Source organism: Mastigoproctus giganteus, chromosome 6, assembly GCF_048544385.1.
Source record: "Mastigoproctus giganteus isolate SK-2022 chromosome 6, ASM4854438v1, whole genome shotgun sequence".
Taxonomy (NCBI): Eukaryota; Metazoa; Arthropoda; class Arachnida; order Uropygi; family Thelyphonidae; genus Mastigoproctus; species Mastigoproctus giganteus.
In genome coordinates this window covers 154,229,147-154,253,043 of record NC_143580.1, presented here as the reverse complement: position 1 = coordinate 154,253,043, position 23,897 = coordinate 154,229,147, and the positions used below count along the sequence as shown (strand labels likewise).

At 35.4% G+C, this 23,897-nt stretch overlaps 1 protein-coding gene across 8 annotated transcripts in view; it reads left to right on the top strand.

Moving 5' to 3' along the window:
* LOC150084664 (signal-induced proliferation-associated 1-like protein 2) overlaps positions 1-23,897 on the top strand; it is a 585,655-nt gene that overhangs the window by 96,285 nt on the left and 465,473 nt on the right. For 7 of the 8 annotated variants that reach the window (XM_090376537.1, XM_090376543.1, XM_090376536.1 and 4 more), the window contains 2 exons: positions 8,371-9,864; positions 20,543-20,712. In XM_090376537.1, coding sequence (XP_090232663.1) covers positions 8,502-9,864; positions 20,543-20,712 — 1,533 coding nt within the window. In that variant the 5' untranslated portion in view covers positions 8,371-8,501. The remainder of the gene's footprint in view (positions 1-8,370; positions 9,865-20,542; positions 20,713-23,897) is intronic. The other variant, XM_090376544.1, reaches the window with a different exon arrangement.

Sequence of the window (23,897 nt, the reverse complement as noted above, 5' to 3'; positions counted from 1 at the left end):
CAGATAACACAAAAGGATAAATGGACCATTATAAATAACATGTTAAGTACAAGGAAGAAAAAGTCAAGGGGAAACCAAATTAAAACACTAATAGAACAGATTTCTGGTGCAAACAAGCAATATGAGGCTGCAAATAGGTTTGCCAAAGCTGTATTAGATCTCAACAGATATTTAATACATTATTGCCAAGATTCCTTTACTCAACAAGATAGGCTTCCTCAGATAATGAACTCTTGTGTAGTCTTAGCTCCACATTATACTGAGATTCTTAAAATTATAGAACAATTAAAGAACAAGAAATCTTACGGACTGGACTGTATTACAGTAACCGAGGTAAAGAGAGACAAAGAACAGTTCTCTGTTCTCTTAGTAGAGGTAATAGCATGGGCGTTAGAGTCGGGAAGCTATCCTACAAATTTACTCTCATTTAAGGTAATTCCTATATATAAAAAGGGACCACCTGATGACTTTTGCAATTACAGACCAATAACAATACAGTCAATTTTAAATAAGATAATAGAAAATTATATATTTTCCCATATAAGCAAATATTTACATCAATACGGACTGTTAAACAACTCTCTATTCTCATATCAGAAGGGCAAGAGCACACAGACATTATTAGAGAACTTAGTAGACTCTCTAAACTTACATTTAAACAACAATAACTTCATATTGATTTTATTTATAGATTTGACCAAAGCATATGACTTGATTGATATCCCAATATTGCAACAGAAATTACCGAAATATGGTATAAGGGGAAGACTCAATCAACTCCTAGCAAATTATTTAACCAAGAGAAAAATAACAGTAGAAGTAGAAAATACAAAGGGAAAATCTTATAATGTAAAGAGAGGAGTACCTCAGGGCACACATGCTGGGCCAATCATGTTCAACATCTATATAAATGACATATTTGAAGTAATTAAGAACTCCTTTATAAAAATTTATGCAGATGATATATACAATAGGAAAGAACCTAACAAAAATGGAGAATGATTTACAGCAGGATGCAATACATTTACAAACTTGGTTGCATGATAATAAATTAGCACTCAGCTTTGAAAAGACAAAATTTTTGGTAATAAGACCTCCTCATCAAACCTTGGACATTCAACCCTCTATCAAATTGCACAAACATGATTGCCTACATGATCAGAATTTCAAGAATTGCAAATGTCTAACTGTGGAAAAAGTTTCAAATCATTGTTACCTTGGGTTATGGATTGACTACAGTCTAAGTTGGGTAATGCATATAACAAACTTGTACAACAAAATGAGATTTTATGTGTACTTTTTCTACTACATTAAGAATAAGTTAAATCTTAGAACAAAAGTTACCTTATTTTATGCATTAGTGGACTCCCAACTCAATTATTTAGTAAATATATGGGTACGAGCAAATAAAACAGAAATAAGGGCAATAAACAACTCAATGAATAGGATTCTGAAACTTTTAATGGGGACAAACTCTTGGAATGACCTGAACAAGAGAAGGCAATTTTTGTTGAAACATAAAATATTGTATCCAGTTCAAAAACTGAAGTTAAATCTATTCTTAAAAAATCTTAACACTATTTTTGAAGAGTCGAATGTGCAAAGAAATGTCTCACAAAATTTAAGGAACCCAAAAGCAATTACTTTGCCTCACCCTAGGATACTAAATAGATTTGGAGATAGGCACACAATGAATATAATAAATAACTTGTTGGCTAGCATTGATTTCAGGCTCAGGAGAAGTTACCCCATCTCCAAATTAAAATTCCTAATAAGAAAATTCTTGATACTCAATGACACAGTAGATTAGAATCGATATGCAGATAAACTACTACCTCTGTTTACAGTGTGGAATATACTATGTGTAGTGACTTCATAGTCTTTTCTGTAAGATAACAAATTTGTACAAAACTGTTGTAAAGGAAGAATTACAACTTGTTGTCAAGAAATTTACTTTTCTTAACAAGTTCATTTATTGTAAACGAATTCTCTTGATAAATAAAATTGTATTGTATTGTACAGTATATTATTTCTCCCTGAATGGGGTTCCACCTTGTGACTCGTATTGCTACCAAGTACACAGGGTGGTGGTTGTTATGTCTGGTGTGGTGTTTACTGCTGGTGTTAATATTGGTGAGGAACTCTCTGACTATTCTACAAATGTTCAGGATTGCGACTTTCTGGAGTTCCTTGTAGGTGTTTGTTGGGAGACCTATTGCTGCAAAGCTGTTATGTAGGGTCTTTGGCACCATACCTGTGGTTGACATGTTGATTGGGATGGTCATTACTTGTTGCATATGCCACATCTCTTTGATCTCCTGTCTTAGGTTCGTGTACTTCCTGATTTTTTCTCCATGGGTTTTCTGCAGGTTGTCAGTGTTGGATACTGCTGTGTCAATATGATAGGTAGCCTTTTCCTTCTTGTCCGCAAGGGTTATGTCCGGTCTGTTGTGCGGGATTGTCTTATCTGTTATTATCGCATGGTCGCAGTACAGCTTTGTGGTTGGGTTCTATAGTACTGCCAAGGGTTCGTGCTTGTAGTACGGTACACTTTCTTCGATCAGCTGGTATTTCCTTGCTAGCTTCTGATGTATTATCCTGGCTACCTGGTCATATCTATGAGTGTACTCAGTCTGGGTGATCACTTTGCATCCTGCAGTGATGTGTTGGATTGTTTCTGAGGCCAGGTGGCATTGTCGACATGTCATCTGACACACAGGGCTCCTTGGCAATGTATTTTCTATAGTTTCTGGTGTTGATTACCTGGTCTTGGATGGCGAACATGAATCCTTCAGTCTCGGGGAAGAGTGTCCGGCTTGTGAGTCATGCATTGGAAGCAGTTTTATCTATGTGATCTTGATGGAGATCATTGTAGCATCTGCCATGGAGTTTCTTCTCTGCCCATCTTTCTAGCTTCGTTTGTGCCTTTTGGATGGGAGGGGATTCCTCTTAGGTTGAGTTGGGTATACCACTTGTCTGTCTTCCTTATGGCATGGTGGAGTGCTGCTGTGTGTTTCTGGAAGTAATCCTTCAGATTAGCAATTGCTGTCTTCTGTTGCTTGATGAGGTCTGTCAGGCTCCTTCCTCCTTCTTTCCGGGCAATTGTCAGTCTCTCCACGGCTGATTTTGGGTGGTGTTGGCGGCTCTTGGTCATCATTTTCCTTGTCTTTCTCACGATATCCTCCAGCTCAGTGTTAGTCCAATCTGTGATTCTGAAGGAGCATGTTAGCACTGGGACTGCATAGGTGTTTATTTCTTTAACTGTGTTCCTTCCATTCAGCTTTGCTTTCAGCAGGCAAAATGGTCCGATTATAAAATCCACACCATATTGTAACGTATTGACTTTGGAGTGGTCTTTCATGAATAGCAGATGGACGAGAACATTCGGCAGTTTTGTGCATTTATAGCCCATGAAGAGTGAAATGTGCCTCATCAGACCACAAGATCATTCGAGCCCACGTATTGTCAAGTTCCATATGAGCCAGAAATCGTAGAGCAATCTATTCATTGTTGCTGATCACAAGACTTTAGTTCTTGCACTATTTGAATCTTGTACGGGGAACCAGCGTAAAATTATTCAAAGCACTTTGAATCAAGGTTCAAGTCTTGACACACCTCTGGCAGGCATTATAGACTGGTAGTATTTTGCATTCTGACCATTGCAACCGCCACTTCATCCACAACCTCTGTTCCGATTCGTGGTCGGCCCCTGCCTGGAATTACACCGAACAACCTGATTGCTTCAAATTTCTTTATTAGTTTTCGAAGGCCCACTGATGTCAAAGGTCCTTTATGCAAACCTTTAAGTTTCCGATATTCATGTGGTGCTGCATTAGCATTGCTATTATTCTGGTAGAACAGTTTTACTAAAAGTCACGTTCCTTTTTTTTTGTAAGAGCCATAATGGTTATTGGCTTTGGCCTTTCTGCTTTTATCTAACAGGATGTCATTTGCACAAGCAGCGTGTCTTGAAGTAAATGACAACTTTTACATATGTGTAGCGTACAAGATTCAAATAGTTCTTGCACTATTTGAATCTTGTACGGGAACCAGCGTAAAATTATTCAAAGCACTTTGAATCAAGGTTCAAGTCTCTTGACACACCTCTGGCAGGCATTATAGACTGGTAGTATTTTGCATTCTGACCATTGCAACCGCCACTTCATCCACAACCTCTGTTCCGATTCGTGGTCGTCCCCTTCCTGGAATTACACCGAACAGCCTGGTTGCTTCAAATTTCTTTATTAGTTTTCGAAGGCCCACTGATGTCAAAGTCCTTTATGCAAACCTTTAAGTTTCCGATATTCATGTGGTGCTGCATTAGCATTCTATTATTCTGGTAGAACAGTTTTACTAAAAGTCACGTTCCTTTTTTATTGTAAGAGCCATAATGGTTATTGGCTTTGGCCTTTCTGCTTTTATCTAACAGGATGTCATTTGCACAAGCAGCGTGTCTTGAAGTAAATGACAACTTTTACATATGTGTAGCGCCGTTTCCCCCCTGGTGGCGGAAATTTGAACTAATTTTTTTTCTTCTACAAATTGTTTTCCCCATACCCTAAATGACCTACCCATCAATTTTCATGGCACTAACTCTAACTGCTTTGACACTAGGGTCTCTTGAATAGGGAAAGGTATATGATATAAACCAGGGGTGGGAAACCTCTGGCCTGCAAACGTGGAACGTGTGTAATCCAGCCCATGGTCGTTTTCGAAATTATATATATATATATTTATTTATTATTATTATTTATTTTTTTTTTGAATTAATGGAATTTCATAAATTTTGAAAATACTCTTCACATTTCTACGACAAATATCGATATGGATATCGATTCACTGATAAAAATAAATTATTGCAATTTGTTACTGGATTTGTATTTGTATTTTGTTACCATAATTGTATTTTTGTAATTTTATCTTGAATTTGTACAGCTAGGCCTCGCATAACTCGAGTTCGATTAACGCGATATTCAGTTAACGCTATTTGAAAAATGATACCACTTTACACGATGCAAATTTCCAGTTAACGCGATCTTTTTTTTTTTTTATGCGATAGTTGAAAAAGATTTGAATCGCGCGTTAAACTTACCGCGAGTCGTACGGTCAATAAACAAACGTTTACCTGCTGCCCGCCTCGGTGTGTTCCATCAACCATCGGAAGAAGACGTGTTTGTCTCCTGCTAATAAAGTCAATGCAGACTTGCATTTAAAAATTCAAATTTTTAAATGAGCCAGATGAAAATGTTACCACGAAGGAGATAACGGTAAAAGAATTATATGAAATCTTTCGTATCGCATAGAACCTCAAACAAAAGGTTTGATGTTCTCTGCGATATTTATTTCGCCAGGACCCAGAGAAGATTGTTGTAGGCTATCGGAAATTGATTGATGAAAAGAGAAAGTCAACACTGTTCAAATATTTCCGCAACAGTAATTTCTTCACTGTGTATTTTATGTCAGAGGTTACCAAAGTTTCTCGGTTCACGGGGCCTTAATGTCTCAGTAATTTTTCAAGGCGCACCCAGACCAAAAGAAATACCCAACAGTTTCGTTTAGTAGTTAGGTCCAAACAACTTAATAAGAAATGCTGAAACTGTGAACTACCGCGAGCTAGTAGTTCCCGCGGTGTCCGACAGATGTCGAGTATCGCTGCGTTTCCCTCGAAAATTTAAAATATTCCGCGGCGCACAGTTTAAGAACCGCTGTTTTATGCAATAAATATTTAATTCCATAATTATTTTCATTATCTTTTACATTGTATACAGTTAAAAAGTTATTTAAAAGGTATTTTTAAAATTCTTTATGGACATTCCAGAAGGTCAAGGACCAATTATAATTTTTCCTATTGGTTATGATATTCGATTAACGCGTTTCCGTTTTGCGCGATGCGCTCGCGAGACGAATTAATCGCGTTAATCGAGGCCCGCCTGTATTCCATTTTTCTTATTAATAAAATTAATTATATGTACGTGCATATATAAATATTACAATAAATAATTTAAAATTGTTTATGACAATTTTTCCATTATACTTTTTTCATTTCAATTTCAATAGTCCTGAAAATTGGAGAAATCCAAAAAAAAAATTTGGCCTGCATGTACCTCAAGGTCATTTTCTTTGGCCTGCCCCCTGATATAAACCAAAAGTAAGGATAAATTATTTGATGTTGGTCATAATTATGCTGAATAGTTTTTTTTCTTTTGTTTCGTCAAAAATGAAACTACAAATGTTTTATGCCTGTACTAATCGCTATATTAACAAAATCTCACAGGAAGGTAAACTTTCTCAGTCTGTTTCCTCATTTATAGTTTGATTTGGTAGAACTGAAGAGAAAGACAAGCTTTCCTTTCTTTTGTGATGAGGGCTGGAATATGCCACTTTAATACATTATAGGAGAGGTCTATAGAATTTCGATAATATGTATTATTAGATGTATAAATAAAAATACGTAAGAAGTCTTTAAGTAATTTGAAATTTTTTTTGTGCCTCTAGTTATTTTATATTTATCTATGATATTATCTAATAACATAACAAATATTATATAACTGTAAATTCTTCAAATTGTTTATCCCAATGGTAAATGTTGCTCTTAGTTGGTGGATCGATTCGGAAATGTGTATGGAACTTCTGTTGCACCACCGTAACACAGTTTGTCTCTGCAAACTCCAGGATACAGAGATTTCCTAACAATTGGTGCATGTTAAATGATTGTAGGTTCACTGGTTACTTCTCAATAAACTGTGAAAGTGTATTTGCTCTGTATAAAAAAATAGGGCAGTGTCAGTTATGCTTTCAAAGCACATTTTCTAATAGTGATTTATACACAGGTTAGTACATTTTAGTTATCAACCCAGAACTAGGGTTGATGACTTACACTCAGAATTTATGAGTATCTGTGGTACAGTTTGCATGCCTTAAAAACTGTATCTATCTATCATTACATTTACTGTCCAGTTTGGAGCAGAGAAAGAATTTTTATTGGCTCAGATGCTGTATTATTGGAATTTTCTGGAAAATTTATTTATTTATTTTTGGGAAAAAAAAACCACCTATTGCATCACGCAAAAGAATATTGAGGTGTGCGGCAGCACACCTAGCCAATTTCTTAATGAGCTGCCTACAACTTTTACTCAAACCAACAAATACCTGTTTTCCCACCTCTGTGTCTCTGAACATGAAAAGGCCAGAAGATTAAAATCTTGGATTTCTGAAAGGCTGGACTCTTGAGATAAAATATACCAAATTTCATTTCTCTGGAATGAACCACTATCTTTCTGTAGATCCTCAAACATGGTAGTTTTTGCTGTCTGTCGGACTGATTCACTGACTCACTCGCTCGCTCATTGGTATTCTAACATATTTCTGATTAAGTTATATACTTGAAATTTGGTATTCAAGTACTTTCAAATTTCAAATTCAAATTTGGTATACAGTACTTTGTATGATTAACTTTTAAACCGGTTAGTCAATAGCAAACTTGACATAATTTTTCATCTCATTGCTTTTCATGACTGAGCCTAAAGTGAACTTGGCTCAGCTTTTTTATATCACTGCTTTTCATGGCTGAGGTTATGATGAACTTGGCATCATTGTTTGATCTCAAATCTTTTTATGGTGGAGGTTTTTGCAAAGCTTGTGAAAGAATTTGGCTCACTTTTTTACAAGTTTCTGTTTTTTGTTTAGATTTGAATACTGGGCAGATTATTTTGATAAGATTTTTTTGTGTCTGCTTACTGGTCAGCCTAGTATGCAGACACCACAAAATCTTATAATGATTAAATTTGATCTAAACATGTATAGTAATTTTGGTTAGGAAATAAAAACTAACAAAAATATATTGAAAGATGGCTGGAAAAAATGAGAAACCGAACGAAAAAACCTCCAACATGAATTACCGTAAGATTAGTTCTGTAAAGAATTCAAAACTGACAATTGAATTTAATTAAACAATGTGGTGTTTTTGAGGTGATAATTGTATGTTATCTTTTCCAAGGTGAATACAGTAATACAGATCTGTTACTGTTGGTAAAATTTGATATTCATTTTTTGTTTAATTCTTTATGAATTTATTTTCTTCAGATTGTCTTTTTTTTAAAAAAAAGCTTGTTTCGTTTAACAATAGCCGACTCATCTGTCTCTCTCACCTCATATTTTAACTTGATTATAATCTTCCAAAATACAATATTTTTGAATTAATAAAAAAAAAAAATTCTTTGTTCTTTGTATCACATACTCTTTTGCTTTAAAATTCATGGTCGTATTAGTTTTAGCGTGTTAGTAACATAATATTAATAACATTTAAATAATTCTTTTGAAATTGAATTTATAATTCAAAATTTAATTTATTCATTTATATTTCCTTTGAAGGCTGAAGTTAACAAGGAGTGTTTGAAGCCTGAATCATGGACAGTAATTATGGATGTGTTACTGGAGCTCTTGGGAATTTGTTTTTGACTATGCATGCGGTATGTCAAAGATAACAATATGACAGAATCGAAATGGGTGATAACTGCAACTCTGTTGATAACAGCAGCTGGTCATCAAGTAATGGGTTAACTTCAGATGTTTTGAGAGCTCGAACTTTGGAATTTTACAACAGTTGCAATTCTCAGATGTCCAGGCCACCATTACAGGGCAGCTCTATCCATAAGAGTGGAAGTATGACACAAATAAATGGGTGTGCTAATGGAATAATGAATACATCTAATTTTGGTTATGATTCAAGAAATTTTTATAGCGAAGACAGTAATATGCCAGTTGTTGGAAACCATACTTCTCAAGGAAGATGTGACCGTCCACACAGAACTCATAGTGAAAGAGCTAATAGATCTCTCGAACACAGTGCAAATTATATTTCGTCGTATCACTGCAGTAATTCTCAGACTAAAATAGGGCTTTATCGTAGCAACAGTAGTTTAGATTTGGACCACAATGATGAAATTGAAACTGGAATTTTGAGACGAGATTATGGAAGTGCATCATCACTTGATATGATCAGTACTACTGGTGAAAGTTTTTTTGCTATGCTCAGGGAATATAAAAATGAAAACTTGGATCAGAGAAGTCCTGGCCCAGCAAAAATTCATGAGTATTTGAGGGGTAAAATTGATCCTACTCCGTCCACACAAAATGCATCTAATGCCCTTGCAAATGGATCAGATTCTCTAGAAGAGTCGCAAAGTCCAAAGCTGAAAAATAAATTCCACAAACTTTGGGAAATAAAAGATAAGAGTAAAATGAGGACTAAAGTGCTAAGCAGTGATACATCTTTATTTAAGAAGCTTCGAGGCACACGTTCTGATATTATTGATACAAGTAGCAAAGGTTCAGATAATTCTTTAGATGCAGAAAATAGACTTGAAGAAAAGCTTAGAAAAAAGGCTTTTGCTCATTACGATTGCCAAAGTATCACTGCTAACCTTAGTTATGCATCAAGATTACGTAGTTTACTGTCTAAGAGGCGCAATACCACCACAGGAGCTTCTGCAGCCTCATTACTAAACAGGGTAGCAAACAGTAGCAGTACCGAAAACCTTGTTCCTGAGCCAGCTGATTCTGGTGATGGTAGAAACAATGATATGGTTCTCAGTTGTCCATTTTTTCGTAACGAATTAGGTGGAGAAGAAGAAAGAATGATAAGTTTAAGTAGGATAACATGTAGAAAACAGAGGGGAAAAGCTGATATGGTAAAAGAACCACCTGCAATGCATAGACCTTCAATGGCATGTGGGTTATCTGTTCTTGAGAATGCCAATGCTGTACGATGGAAGCAACGGCCATGTCCATATCAACGTTCATCTATTAGTATTGAGAATATTGATATGGGTGCTCTCTATTATCGACACTTCTTTCACCAGCAAGGTAAGAATTTAAATCTCTTAATGTCTTTTTTAACAGTTGATTGAATAATGAAAGAAAACATTTAGATGTCTTTATGGTGCATCACATAAATACAGGGTGTTTTTATACAGGGTGTTTCAGTTAAACGTTTCAGAACTTCTAAGAGGGGTAGGGTACATCCTGACAACTCGAAATCATATAGCAATGTGGGGTCGGAAATGCTTTCCTGAAGTGGTGTTGTACACAGAAGCACCATAAAGAAAAGAGACCGTAAGTGAGAAATCGTTTTAATAATACATGAAAAGAAGCAAAAGGTACATGGATTAAAGTAAGTGTTCGAAGTTTCTTCCACGGGCTACAATGCACGCCTCACATCTCCGACGCATGGACATCCGAACATTCTGGAATACTCCAGGCGAATTTCGAATTTCTTCGGCAGCTACTGCGATTCTTGCAACCAGCTCCTCAGCATTGTCAACAGGGGTGTCATAAACTAGCGATTTCATATGACCCCAGAAATAAAAATCAAGACATGATAGGTCGGGTGACCGAGCAGGCCAATGCACGGGACCACCATGTCCGATCCACTGTTGACCAAATGTGACATCCAGGTAGTTACGAACATCTCCGCTATAATGGGCAGGGGCTCCATCGTGTTGGAACCACATTGTCTGTTGCGTCGATGCAGAAATCTGTTCATCTCTCAAAAGTTGTGGCAATACTTGCTGCAGAAAGATCAAGTAGATAGGTCCGGTTAGACGACACGGTAACAGGTAAGGTCCGATGAGGTGATCTCCCATAATACCGGCCCATACATTGACCGAAAATCGAATCTGTGCTGCACGACGTCGTATTGCATGCGGGTTCTCGACCGCCCAGATATGGTCGTTATGCGTGTTGAAAATTCCTTCCCTTGTGACGGATGCCTCATCAGAAAACAACACTTCAGCAGGAAAAAGGGGATTTTTAGCACATTTTCCAAGGTACCACTGTGCGAAAGCAATACGAGGTTGAAGAAACTTCGAACACTTACTTTAATCCATGTACCTTTTGCTTCTTTTCATGTATTATTAAAACGATTTCTCACTTACGGTCTCTTTTCTTTTTATGGTGCTTCTGTGTACAACACCGCTTCAGGAAAGCATTTCCGACCCCACATTGCTATATGATTTCGAGTTGTCAGGATGTACCCTACCCCTCTTAGAAGTTCTGAAACGTTTAACTGAAACACCCTGTATATATATATATATATATAGGGCGTCTCAAAAAATATATATACATTTCATACCAGAGTACAGGAATTCGATTTATGGAAATTCGACTTTACATAAGTTTTTGCCGGCCTGTGCAAACTTAAAAAAAAATGTGGAAACGTATTTTGCGTACCGTAGGAATAAATTGAGGTATTGTGAAAATATCGTAATGTGAACCCAATAACACATTGTTTTTTTGTAATTCGTTCCAAGTCCTTGGAAGTTGAAAATTTCGCTATATTACTAAGCTATTTATCTCTCTAAAAGGTCATTTTTATAATGGAAATTTCACTACAATTTCATCTTTATCGTATGTTCCATTATTAGAATAAATTTTGAACACCTTTCTGATATTTTTCTAAAACACATTTCTGGAGGTCGCTACCACAAAACAATAAAAACAATTTGCACTTTCTGGTTTATTAGGCTTTTTTGTTAGCGCAGTCTATTATAAATGGATAGTAACACTTTCAGCTTCAAATCCTTCAAAATCACGGATGACTTAAGGCCACAAGTTCTTTCTTCCAGGCTGCATCGAGGCACAGAGTTGAAACTTCATTCCAAGAATTAACAATCATTTTTACACAGTCTAAGATGTTGAACCTGGTCTTCCAGAATTCCTTTAAGGTGATGGCTCTGTCTCCTGAAGCCTTTTCAAAGCACTTGGCAAGCATCTTCTTCATGTAAACTTTTTAAAAGTTGGCAATCACTTGCTGATCCATTGGCTGAAGCTGAGTGGTGGTATTGGGTGGGAGAAATTTGATAGTAACAAAGTCAAATTGCTCCTCCAGTGATCGGGCAAGTTAAGGATCATGGCCTGGAGCATTATCCAAAATTAACAGTGCCTTTAAAGGAAGTTTGTTCTTTTCTAAGTAACTTTTGACTGAAGGACAAAACACTTTAAATACCCATTCAGTGAAGAGGTGCCTTGTAAACACTCTTGGAGTTTTGAGTGGTAAACCAGCATTGGCTTAAGTTTAAAATCACCAGAGATGTTGGACCCCAATAGCAGAATAAGCCTATCATTCATAAGCTTATGACCAGTCAACGAAGCCTCTTCTTTTGTGATATATATTCGCCTGGGCATTCTCTTCCAAAAGAGGTCTGTTTCGTCTGTATTAAAGACTTGTTGAGGAAGGTAACCCTCCTTCTCAACGAGCTCTTGAAATTCCACCTTAAAGTTTTCAGCTGTTTCCTGATCAGCATTGCAAGCCTCTCCATGCCTTATGACACTTTAATATCGGACCTTTTTCTAAAACAGTCGAACCAACTATTGCTGGCTTTAAAGTCCTCATATTGCATATCACTAGTTGAAGGTGTTTCACTCAAAAATCTGCTTTGCGTGTATGCAAATGTATTGTCCAGGAAATTGCGTGTATGCAAATGTATTGTATCAGAATTCATTTGTTTTTCTTTTATCCACAACAACAAAAACCTTTCCATTTCTACAATCAGTTATCTGCCTTTTTGGACTGTGTTAGATTCATCACTCACTTTAACTTTTTTTTTAAGGTTTTCGTTTTGTTTCACTATGGTAGAAATGGTTGACTGGGAAAAACCATATTCATGCACCAGTGAACTAATTTTAGCACCATCATCATTTTTTCACTATTTCTTGTTTAATGTTAATTGAAATTTTCTTCTTACTGCACTCTTTAGGGGCCGTATTATCAGTTTACACAATGTTATATGTTCAAGAATCCAATATAGTAAATTTATGGAAAGTAAGCACAACACAAAAAATCACTTCAACTAAAGGATGCAAAAACAAAACACGTGCCCAATACATTTACAAACGCCGCTATTGGCTGAGCAAAAGGACCACGTGATCCGGTGGGAGAAATCGTAAGCCATCGTAAAGTGAAATAAGTAGGCACCAGTGGTCACTGGTTAGTAGAATCAGCTGCTTTATAGAGTCAAATTTCAAAAAACCAATTCAAATCATTAAAATGCACTACACTTTCATCGTTTGTTGCTATGTTTGGTTATAAGAATCAATTTTGAACGCATTTGTGATATTTTTCTAAGCACATTTCTGGAGGTCAAAACAATAAACCGTAAAACAATAAAGACAATTTGCAATTTCTGGTTTATTGGGTTTTTCTGCTAGTGCAGTCTATGATAAACGGATAGTAAACTCGATTTTATTGCATTTGTGATAATACCGATAACTGGAATTCTGTGGTTTTTATGTTATTATGGTGAAATGTGTTTCCCCTTCACTGAAATCGTATAAAAAAACAAAAATTTTCAGAATCTTCTCTTCATTCTTATTTTTTGAGCTTTGTTTAATAGAATTAAAATTCAATTTGCAAACGTGATCACAGTGTCCCACACTTACTACATATCGTATAGTGAAAGGTGTTTTTTTATGGAGAGTCCATCTTAAAGTGATTGATAGTAAAGTGGGGGTCCACAGTATACAGAATATTGTGACAAGAAAAGAAACCCAAATAACCTGGAGAACTTAATATTGTGCAGACGGTTGTATTCAGTGACAGCTATTTATGAGCTTTGCAGCTAATAAATTTTATTATAGGATGCCCGAGTAGCAAAAAAAGAGAAAAGAGAGGGGGAAACAAATCAAAAAAAGAAAATCAAATCGGAATTTAGACTTTCTTTGTGAACTAAATGTCAAATTCAGGTTCTCCACATTATAAATATTTCAGAGAAAACATTAGTACTTACAATGGTATTATGTATATTTGCATGTACACAAGTGCTAGGAGCATAGTAAATAAATTTGCTGAATTAGAAGTGCTGGTCAAGTCATCGAAGGCAGTGTATCCAGTTGGCACAGGTGGCCAGTGTAATGTTGAGTCAGTTTGGCATGATATAAGCACTGAGAAAACAAAAATGAAAGTAGCAGTGTGTTATAGGCCGAATGACTGATGAGTGCAATGAACAACTGTATAGAGAAATAGAATGGCCAGTAAATCAGAATGTCTTATAATGGGGATTTTACTTTCCAGATATTGACTGGAACTTGTGGAAGGTCACTCACACACTAATCACTTTTGTGGATAAATTGGATGATGTTTTCTACAGCAGCATGTTAGAGAGGCAAAAAGAGAGTAGTAGTCTTGATCTGATTATCACTGCTGATAATCATATCAAGAATCTGCACACAAAAGGACCACTATGTGGCAGTTATCAGAGTGTATTCATGGGATTCACTTAAAGATGTAACTACTATCAAGAATAAAGGGAAGGGTTTTTGCTTTTGTAAAGGTGACTACAGTGGTCTCAGATAGTTTTTAAATTCTATATAGTAGACCAACTAATGATGTTAACAACAGAAAATTCTAAATGGGAAGCATTCAGGGAAATAATCAAAGAAGCTACCAGGCTTTTCATACCAACTAAGAAATACAGTTCAAGGCTTAACCCAATATCAGATGAATTTATGAGATCCATGGCAGAAGATATATGCATGGGATGCATATAAATTATCAGGTGATACAGAAAGTGTTCTAGTCACAAAGGAGGTTAGGCAAGCTAAGGCAGATTATAAGGTCTTTGGCAAAAGACGCAAAGAAGCATAGCAAATACTTCTTAATGTATGTAAACACTAGAAGGAAGGAGATGAAACACATTGGTCCACATGATATTGAGGGTTTAACTGTTGATGATCCTGCTCAGTTTGCTCACAAACTGAATAGGTATTTTGCATCTACATTTACACATGAGAAATTCTTTAAGGAAGGGGATCACAGAAGTTTATCCAACTCTAACCGGGAGCTAAATCATTTTGTGATAACTGAGAGGAAAGTGGTAGAGAAATTAACTATAAAAAGGTACCTGCAGTGGATGGTATCTCTTCAGTTTTGTTAAGGAAGGCAGCAAAGGAGGTAAGCAAATCCTTAGCCATAATTGTGGTGGTATCATTGGATGCAGGTGGAGGTTCCTTTGAACTAGAGATGTGTATGTGTCCTCAATTCAAAAAGATGGAGCAAAGGGTGATATGAGTAATTACAGACCCATTATTTTTGATTTTTGTTTTAGGGAAGTCACTGGATATATTGATATATATATATATTGAATTAATATATATTATTGATATATATATTGAATTAAGTATGCATATGGATGTGAAAGTTACACAAAGTGCCAGTAACTAGAAGGATGAGGAAAGTAGAAAAAGAAGTGTAATAGATTTGTGAAAGGTGAAAGAATGTTAATATCCTAGAAGTTGATGAATTAAGAAAATTATTGGCTGAATTGCCAAGCCAATATAAAGTGGGGGAACTGTAAAGTAAACTGATATAAGCATTCAGGGAAATAATCAAAGAAGCTACCAGGCTTTTCATACCAACTAAGAAATACAGTTCAAAATACTAATAAAATGAAAAGAAAATGGTATAGCTGTCATCAGATATGGGGGGGGACATTTTTAGTAACTGGTCTAATATAGGTAATGCAAAAATGTTCGATCTGATGTCAGCTGAAATAAATATTAATACATGATCAGGTATTTCATCAGAGGACTACATCTGACCATATATCAGGAACTGAATTTCTATACTTATCCATAGTAGTAGAATAAAAGAGAAAGGCCAAAAAAATCAAGGAAAATGAAATTAGCACTTTCTAATGCATTGTAATTTATTTAGGTAAAAATAAGTATCGAGTTGGGATAAAAATGGTTAATATCAATATGTTTAATATAAATATGTAGAATTTAGTGTAGGATTTTGTATAGATAGGAAATCAATATATTTTAAAAATAGATTTAGAACAAGCAAATGGTATAAGAGTTAGGTATTAAATTGAGGATGGGGAAGGGAAAAAGGAGTATTTTAAATAAATAAAGACGAAAAATAGCAATAGAAGTAGGATAGTAGGAACGTTCATGTCACCCTCGTATTACACTAATAGTTTAACGAACGGGAAGAACTTTAGAATTAGACAGCAGAAAGATAAAAAGCATAGAAAAAGTTATTAAATAACACTAAGCTTGCTGAGGTTGTGAAGCCCAACCTTATAGTAAGGGCTCTGGCATTGTAAGCATTAGGTGACTATTGAAAGGAAAAATATGTGTCGAAACATGCCGAGAAATGAATTTAAAACAAATTTGTTTTAGATGCCGAGAAATGAATCTAAAACAAATTTGTTTTTGTTTCGTTTCTCGGCATGTTTTGACACACACATTTTTCCTTTCAATTCAAGCATTTGGTATTAGCTCCCTTTTATACTAATGCTTACAGTGCCAGAGCCCTTACTATAAGGTTGGGCTTCACAACATCTCAGCAAGCTTAGTGTTATTTCATAACTTTTCTATGCTTTTTATCTTTCTGCTGTCTAATTCGAAAGTTCTTCCCGTTCGTTAAACTACTAGTGTAATACGAGGGTGACACGAATGTTCCTACTTCTATTGCTATTTTTTGTGTTTATTTAAAATACTTCTTTTTCCCTTTCCCATCCTCAATTTAATACCTCATCCTTATACCATTTGCTTGTTCTAAATCTATTTTTAAAATACACTGATTTCCTATCTATACAAAATTAAATCCTACACCAAATTCTACATATTTATATTAAACAAATTGATATTAACCATTTTTATCCCAACTCGATACTTATTTTTACCTAAATAAATTATACTGTGTTGGGACTACCTTGTCCATACTGTATTAAAAAGTGCTAATTTCATTTTCCTTGCTTTTTTGGCCTTTCTCTTTTCTTCTACTACTGTGGACAAGTATAGAAACGCAGTTCCTGATACATGGTCAGGTGTAGTCCCCCTGATGAAATACCCGATCATGTATCAATATTTATTTCAGTTGACATCAAGCATTTTTGCATTACCTATATTATACCATTTACTAAAAATGTTTCCCCCCATATCTGATGACAGCTGTATCATTTTCATTTTATTTTTATTTTCGTTCTATTTGCATTTTATTAGTATTTTGATGTACTAATTTTACTTTACAGTTCCCTCATTTTATATTGGCTTGGCAATTCAGCTCCTAATATTCTTAATTCATCATAACCTCTAGAATATTAACATTCTTTAACCTTTCACAAATCTACTACACTTCTTTTTCTACTTTCCACACCCTTTTTGTTACTGGCACTTTGTGTAACTTTCACATCCATTTATGCATACTTAATTCAATATATTAATACAACTTATATATATTCTTGCATCCTTTAATGCTGCTTTGCACTTTTAGATGCATTTGTCATACTTGATTTATTAATCTTGCATTCACTGAAACTATTTCATCAACTGTATATATCTCTTTTTATATGCAACTCTTTAATTAAACATTTCCTTCAAGGGGTTACATTGAATACCCATTTATATATATATATATATATATATATATACACACCTAATTCTGTTTTTGCATGAACTTTTTATACACGAATTTGGTTTAACACGAATTCAAAATAAATATTTCATTCTCTTTTTATGCAAGTCATTTTGATTTAACACGATTTCTATGAATTTTTTTTTTGCCTAAATTCTAAGAAAAATTTTTTTATTTGTGGCATATTAGTAACATTTCTATATTACACGCACCAATAGATTGGATAACAGCTAGTGTATGCGTTTTGAAACGCGTGCTTTTGCTTACCAATGTGTACGTCTAGGTATCTATGAATCATCAACGTTTTTATTGAATTTGGTGCACATCTACGGTATTCGTGCATTGTATCTTCGGCAGACATGTAGTAGTAAGCTCTATTTCAAAGTGAAAGAATCTTTAGTGAAATTTGGGCACATAAATTTATTAATTTTGCCAATAGTCAATAAATTGTAAGTTTACAAAATTTTCATACCTTTTTTTATTAATTATAACTGAGATATTTTTCGGAAGCCCGGAAGCCCTTATATAATGTTGAATAATTCGCCTATTACCAAAATGAAAAGGACAGCGATTTCTTTGGAACTTAAAATTCAAATTTTAGATCGTCTTGCCACTGGACAAGGGGCTACGTCTGTAGGAAAGCATTTTGGTGTACATGAAGCTACCGTAAGAATTATTAAGAAAAATGAAGCTGCAATTAGGAAGTCGGTATGTTCTGGAATAAAAGTAAGTGTTAATCCATCATCATATACAAGAGATATTGCCAAGGAAAAAATGGAAAAGGCCCTGGTAATATGGATAGAAGATCAGTCACAAAAAAGAGTACCAGTAGATGGAAATGCCATCAAGCAAACAGCACTAAGAATTTACAGACAGATTAAAGAAAAGGAGCCAAGCACTTCATCTCAGTTAAACAGAAAGTATGAATTTTCTGCGAGTACAGGTTGGATGACAGGGTTTCTTAAAAGGAATGCTCTTCATAATATAAAAATTAAAGGTGAAACTGCATCTGCAGATGAATCGGCTGCTAAAGTATTCCTGCAGGAACTTGCAAAAATTATTGAAGATGGAGGATACACTCCTGATCAAGTGTGGAATGCAGATGAAACTGGTTTCTTCTGGAAACGAATGCCGAACAGAACGTATGTAGCCAAATCACAGAAAACTGCTGGTGGTTTTAAGGTAGCTAAGGATCGTGTGACCTTATTATTTTCCTCCAACGCTTCAGGAGATCGTATGTTGAAACCACTGCTGGTAAATCGAGCCCTAAACCCACGTTCAATGAAAGGTGTAGATATCAATAAACTGCCTGTTCACTGGATGGCAAACAAGAAGGCCTGGGTGACCACTACTATTTTTACAGAATGGTTCAACAAATGTTTCGTCCCAGAAGTCAGACGTTATATGAATTTGAAAGGTCTCGAATTTAAAGTTTTTCTGATTCTTGACAATGCACCCGGCCATCCTGTCTTGGAACACCCAAACGTACAAAATTTATTTCTGCCACCTAATACTACATCTTTGATACAACCGCTAGACCAAGGTATAATTGCGACAATTAAAACATACTACGTAAAACGAACATTCCAACACGTTTTGGACAAACTGAATGATGAAACACTAACAGTCATTGATGTGTGGAAGAAATTCTCAATTATGGATTGTATCAATCAAGTTGGATTAGCGTTAACTGAATTAAAACCAGCAACTTTAAATGCGTGTTGGAAAGCGGTTTGGCCACAATGTGTAAAAAGCAAAGATCCCATCATCCCTAATATGACCGAATTTCCCAACATCATTACAATGGCACACAAAATTGGTGGAGAAGGATTCGATGATCTATCATTTGACGATATTGATGAATTGTTAACCGACAAAGCCCTAAGCGAAGATGAAATATTAGAGGTTGTCCTTGGGACTCCTTATCCCACAGAACGTAGTGATAATGAAGAAAATGATCCTGTTCTAAATGCAGATTTAATAAAAGAAGGTCTGGAACTGGCCAGAAAATTAGGTAATCATTTTGTCAAACATGACCCTAATGAGGAACGCGCTGGGAAGTTTCAACGTGAACTGAAGTTGTTGACAGCCTCTTACAGAGAATTATATAACGGCCTAACCAAAACACGAACACAGCGATTAATAACTGAATTCGTTCGTAAAACCGGTGAAACATCAGCACCAGAGGAGACTCGTGCTGATTTTGCTGAAGAGATCACAGAAAGAATTTCATTAATAGAGGAAGAAGACGATGTCCACAACATTTTTAGTGATGGCAGTGATATTCCAGTCGTACGCAAACGTATGCGCCGTTTATTATCAGAAAGTGAAAATGAATAAAATCTTGTTATGTGTAAAACAGATTTTTTTTTTTCATTTCATATGCATACAAATTTATTTTAGTACATTTTAATTACATATTATTACATGTGTATTTTGTTGAAATAAATTAATAAGCTTAAAATGAATATTTTATGTGTTTTTTTTTTAAATTATTTTTACTGATTTTTTTAGATTCGGAACCAATCTTCTTTTCTTCCATAAATACAATGTCTTTTTTTACACGTATTTTTCAGGAATGTATCTATCGTGTAAAAACAGAATTAGGTGTGTGTATATATATATATATATATATATATATATATGAATAAATTTTCTATTTATGCTACAGGACAGTCACACAAGGACAGGAATTTGCAAGATAAAGATGCATAAATAAAAAGTTTAAAAACCTGTTGTATATCTGATTTTCAGTTTTTGTCATAAAATTTTTATATATGATTTTATATTAAAGGTTGCTGTACTTGAGCAGAAAACAATTGTAGCTGCAGTGACCATAATTCTTCATTAAATATCAGAGATATGTTGGTATAGCTGCAATTAGTGATCATGTGTAGATGTATTCAGCATTATATATCAAGCTAGCTTTGTAAAGCTTCAACATTTTACAGTATAATAAACCTTATCATTGCTTAATTTGATTCATAAGATATTAAGTTTTAAAATAATTCTTTTTCAATGGCTCGGTATTATCATAAGGTACTTCAGCCAAGCAGTATATTATGTTTAAAACAAAGTTATACATAGTTTTGCCTTCATTATGCAAATATATTATTTTATTTATAGAACATCAGAACTGGTTTGGAGTTGATGAGAACTTGGGACCGGTAGCTATTAGTATTAAGAGAGAAAAAGTAGAGCAGTATGGATTTAGTGCTGCCAACAACATATCTAATAGTAGTAATTCATTCACTTTATCGCAGTACCAATATAGACTTATCATCCGTACAAGTGAGGTAAGCCATATAAATTCTTGGAGTAACTTTTCTTAATTGCATATTGCCTTAAGTAAATTTATCTTATTATTGTTTCTTCCTTTAAAATTTTGCTTTATTTGCTAAAATAGCACTAGAAATTTAGAGAAATTGAATAGTCCTGGGGTAAATATATTTTGTTTTTTTGGTGGTCATTGAGCCCTGTGGTTTACTCAGAAAACCACTTTTTCTGTTGAGTGGAAAGCTCTAGTTTCAAATTCCATTGAAAGCAGAGGACATCTTTTTAGTAGAAATTCAGTGCGTGAAACAGGCATATGTCAAAAACATGAGTGGGCTTATTTAGAGGAAAATGGTTACCACAAAAGAAGGAAAAGATCAGATCATGGCTGAAGAAATTTAAGAATTTTGAAAACATTGAGAGGTTATACTTATGCTATTCTTTGACTCACAGGGACGGCTGCTATACCATTTGATGTGTTGAGGTAAAACGGTCTATTCACAAAATTATGCACAAACTCTCCAAGTTAAATTACATGATTGCTGTTCCAGGGAAAATAATGGAGTCTGGTTAAAGAAGCATTGCAGGATCATCTAGACAAGACAGCAGTAATAATTCAGGCATAGCATGGGTTTGTTAATGGGAAATCTTGTCACAAAGCAACTGGATGCAAAAAATAATTTTGATATCATATATGTGGACTTCAGGAAAGCTTTTGATACTGTTGAACTCGGAAGATTACTGTACAGATTACAGCAGTATGGCATTAAGGGCAAGTTGCTACAATGGATAAAAGGATGGTTGAGTGGGAGAAGACAGAGTGGTAATCAATGGATACTGCTAAATGTGGACTAATGTTATTAGTAGTGTTCCTCAGGGTTCAGTGTTCGGCCCATTGTTGTTTTGTATGTTTATCAATGATATTGATGAAGGTATATTGAGCTTAATGTCCAAGTTTACAGATGATACAAAGGTTGGCAGGGTTGTTAATGACAGTATGCTGCTGCAACAGGATCTGGAAAAGTTGGGCAGATCGGCTGAGAATTGGCAACTGAAGTTTAAAATTGACAAATGCAAAGTACTCATATGGGTAGCAGTAAATCCAGAGAGATGTACCACTGGATGGTGTTACACTCAGGGTAGTGGAGAATGAGAGACCTGGGGGTAATTGTGCAGTTAGATATGAAGTTTTCTGAACAATGCAAACAGGCTACTAAAGTAGGTCATGGAATCTTGTTAATGATGTACAGGAATTTTGTGAGCAGGGATGAGGTGATCATCTCCTTGTATAAGGCAATGGTCAGGTCACACCTTGAGTACTGCATACAGGTCTGAGAGCCTCATTTTAGGAAGGATGTAGAGTTTCTAGAATGAGTACAGAGAAGGACAACAAGACTGGTGAGGAGAACAAAGGCGTGCTCCTCTACAAAGAAAGGCTTAAGTTCTGCAAATTGCAACTTCTGGAGACGAGGCACCTGCGAGGTGACCTGATTGAGATGTATAAGGCATTGAATGAATTGAGCAGGCACAGTGCTGATGGGATTCTTCCTCTTGCTCAGATTACACCTGAGGGGCATAGATTCAAATTGAGGAAAGACAGCTGTGGAATAGATGTGTGGAAATTTGCCTTTAGCCAGCGGGCAGTTGATTGCTGGAACAAACTTCCATCTGTTATTTTGGAAGTTGACAGCTTAAATAAATTCAAGGCAGAACTAGACAAACATTTGGAATGAATGGATCAGCGAAATGGGAAGGTTTTTTTTTTTTTGGCTGATGATAAACTTGTTTTCTTGCATCATATGCCTCTACTAATGCTAATGTTAATCTGCATTTTGTCGTCAAAAATCATTTGTAGTGTTTGACTGATTATGTCATTTTGTTGCTGCACTTCTGTGCTTGTGTTTTTAGTTTTATTAGAATAGTATGTGGGTTTGTGATTTTCTTCTGCTTCATGGGTACATTGACAGATGATGAATGTATTTGCATGTTTACCAATGAAAACCTCTTCCCATAACTTACTGATTGAAATTTCACATTCAAATGATTTAAATACATGCTACAATGAAACTGACCAAGTTTTCTACTAAAATATTATAAAATATTATTCATGTCACCATATTACCTAGCTCCAGAATTAAATGATTTTCAGGTTACCTCAATATGTAATAACTCATTTATTATATTACTAATGGTCTTAGCTACCTTCCAGCTTTTCTCCATTATTCTCTATTAGAAACCAGCTGGTCCAAACATACGCATCCTGCTCTAGTGTGGCAATCTCTCATTTTGCACCACTCATACTCATAGAAGAAATATTTTGCAAATAGGAGTAAGAAAGTGATGTGCCTGCCACAATATGAATTACTAGAAATATCAGTTTTTAAAAATTGGAAACTGTTCTTTATAGAAAATGTTAATACTGTTACATTGCTGGTGGCAACACAACCTCTTGAATTATGGCTGCATTGACACCATGAAAATTTTAATTTTTCTAAATGTATAAGAAATAACATTAGCATTAGTAGAGAAATATGATGCAATAAAGTGAGCTTATACAGCATCAGCCAAAAAAAAAAAAAAAGTTCCCATTTCACCCATCCATTCCCTTCAAAAATGTTTGTCTAGTTCTGCCTTGAACTTATTTAAGTTGTTAACCTCTACTACAACAGATTGAAGTTTGTTCCAACTATCAACCACCCCCTGCCTAAAGATAGATTTCCTCACATATATTCTGCAATTATCTTTACTCAGTTTGAAGTTATGCCCCCTCAGGTGAGTAATTTGGGCAAGAGTAAGAATCCCATCAGCATTGAGCTCAAACCATTCAAGGCGTTATACACCTCAGTCAGATCACCTCGCAGGTGCCTGGTCTCCAGACTCTGCAAGTTGCAGAACTGAAGCCTTTCTTAATAACAGCAACCCTTTGTTCCTTTCACCAATCTCATTTCACTTCTCTGTACTCGTTTCAGCAGCTCTATATCCTTCCTAAAATGAGGCCTCCAGACCTGTGTGCAGTACTCAAGGTGTGGCCTGACCATTGCCTTATACAAGAGGACAATCACTGCTTTATCCCTGCTAGCAAAATTCCTGTATATCATTGACAAGACACTGAGCTACTCTTGCAGCCTGTCTATTCTGCTCAGAAAACTTTATATCTGACTGCACAATAGCCCCCAGTTCCTTTTCATTCTCCGCTACCGTGAGTGTA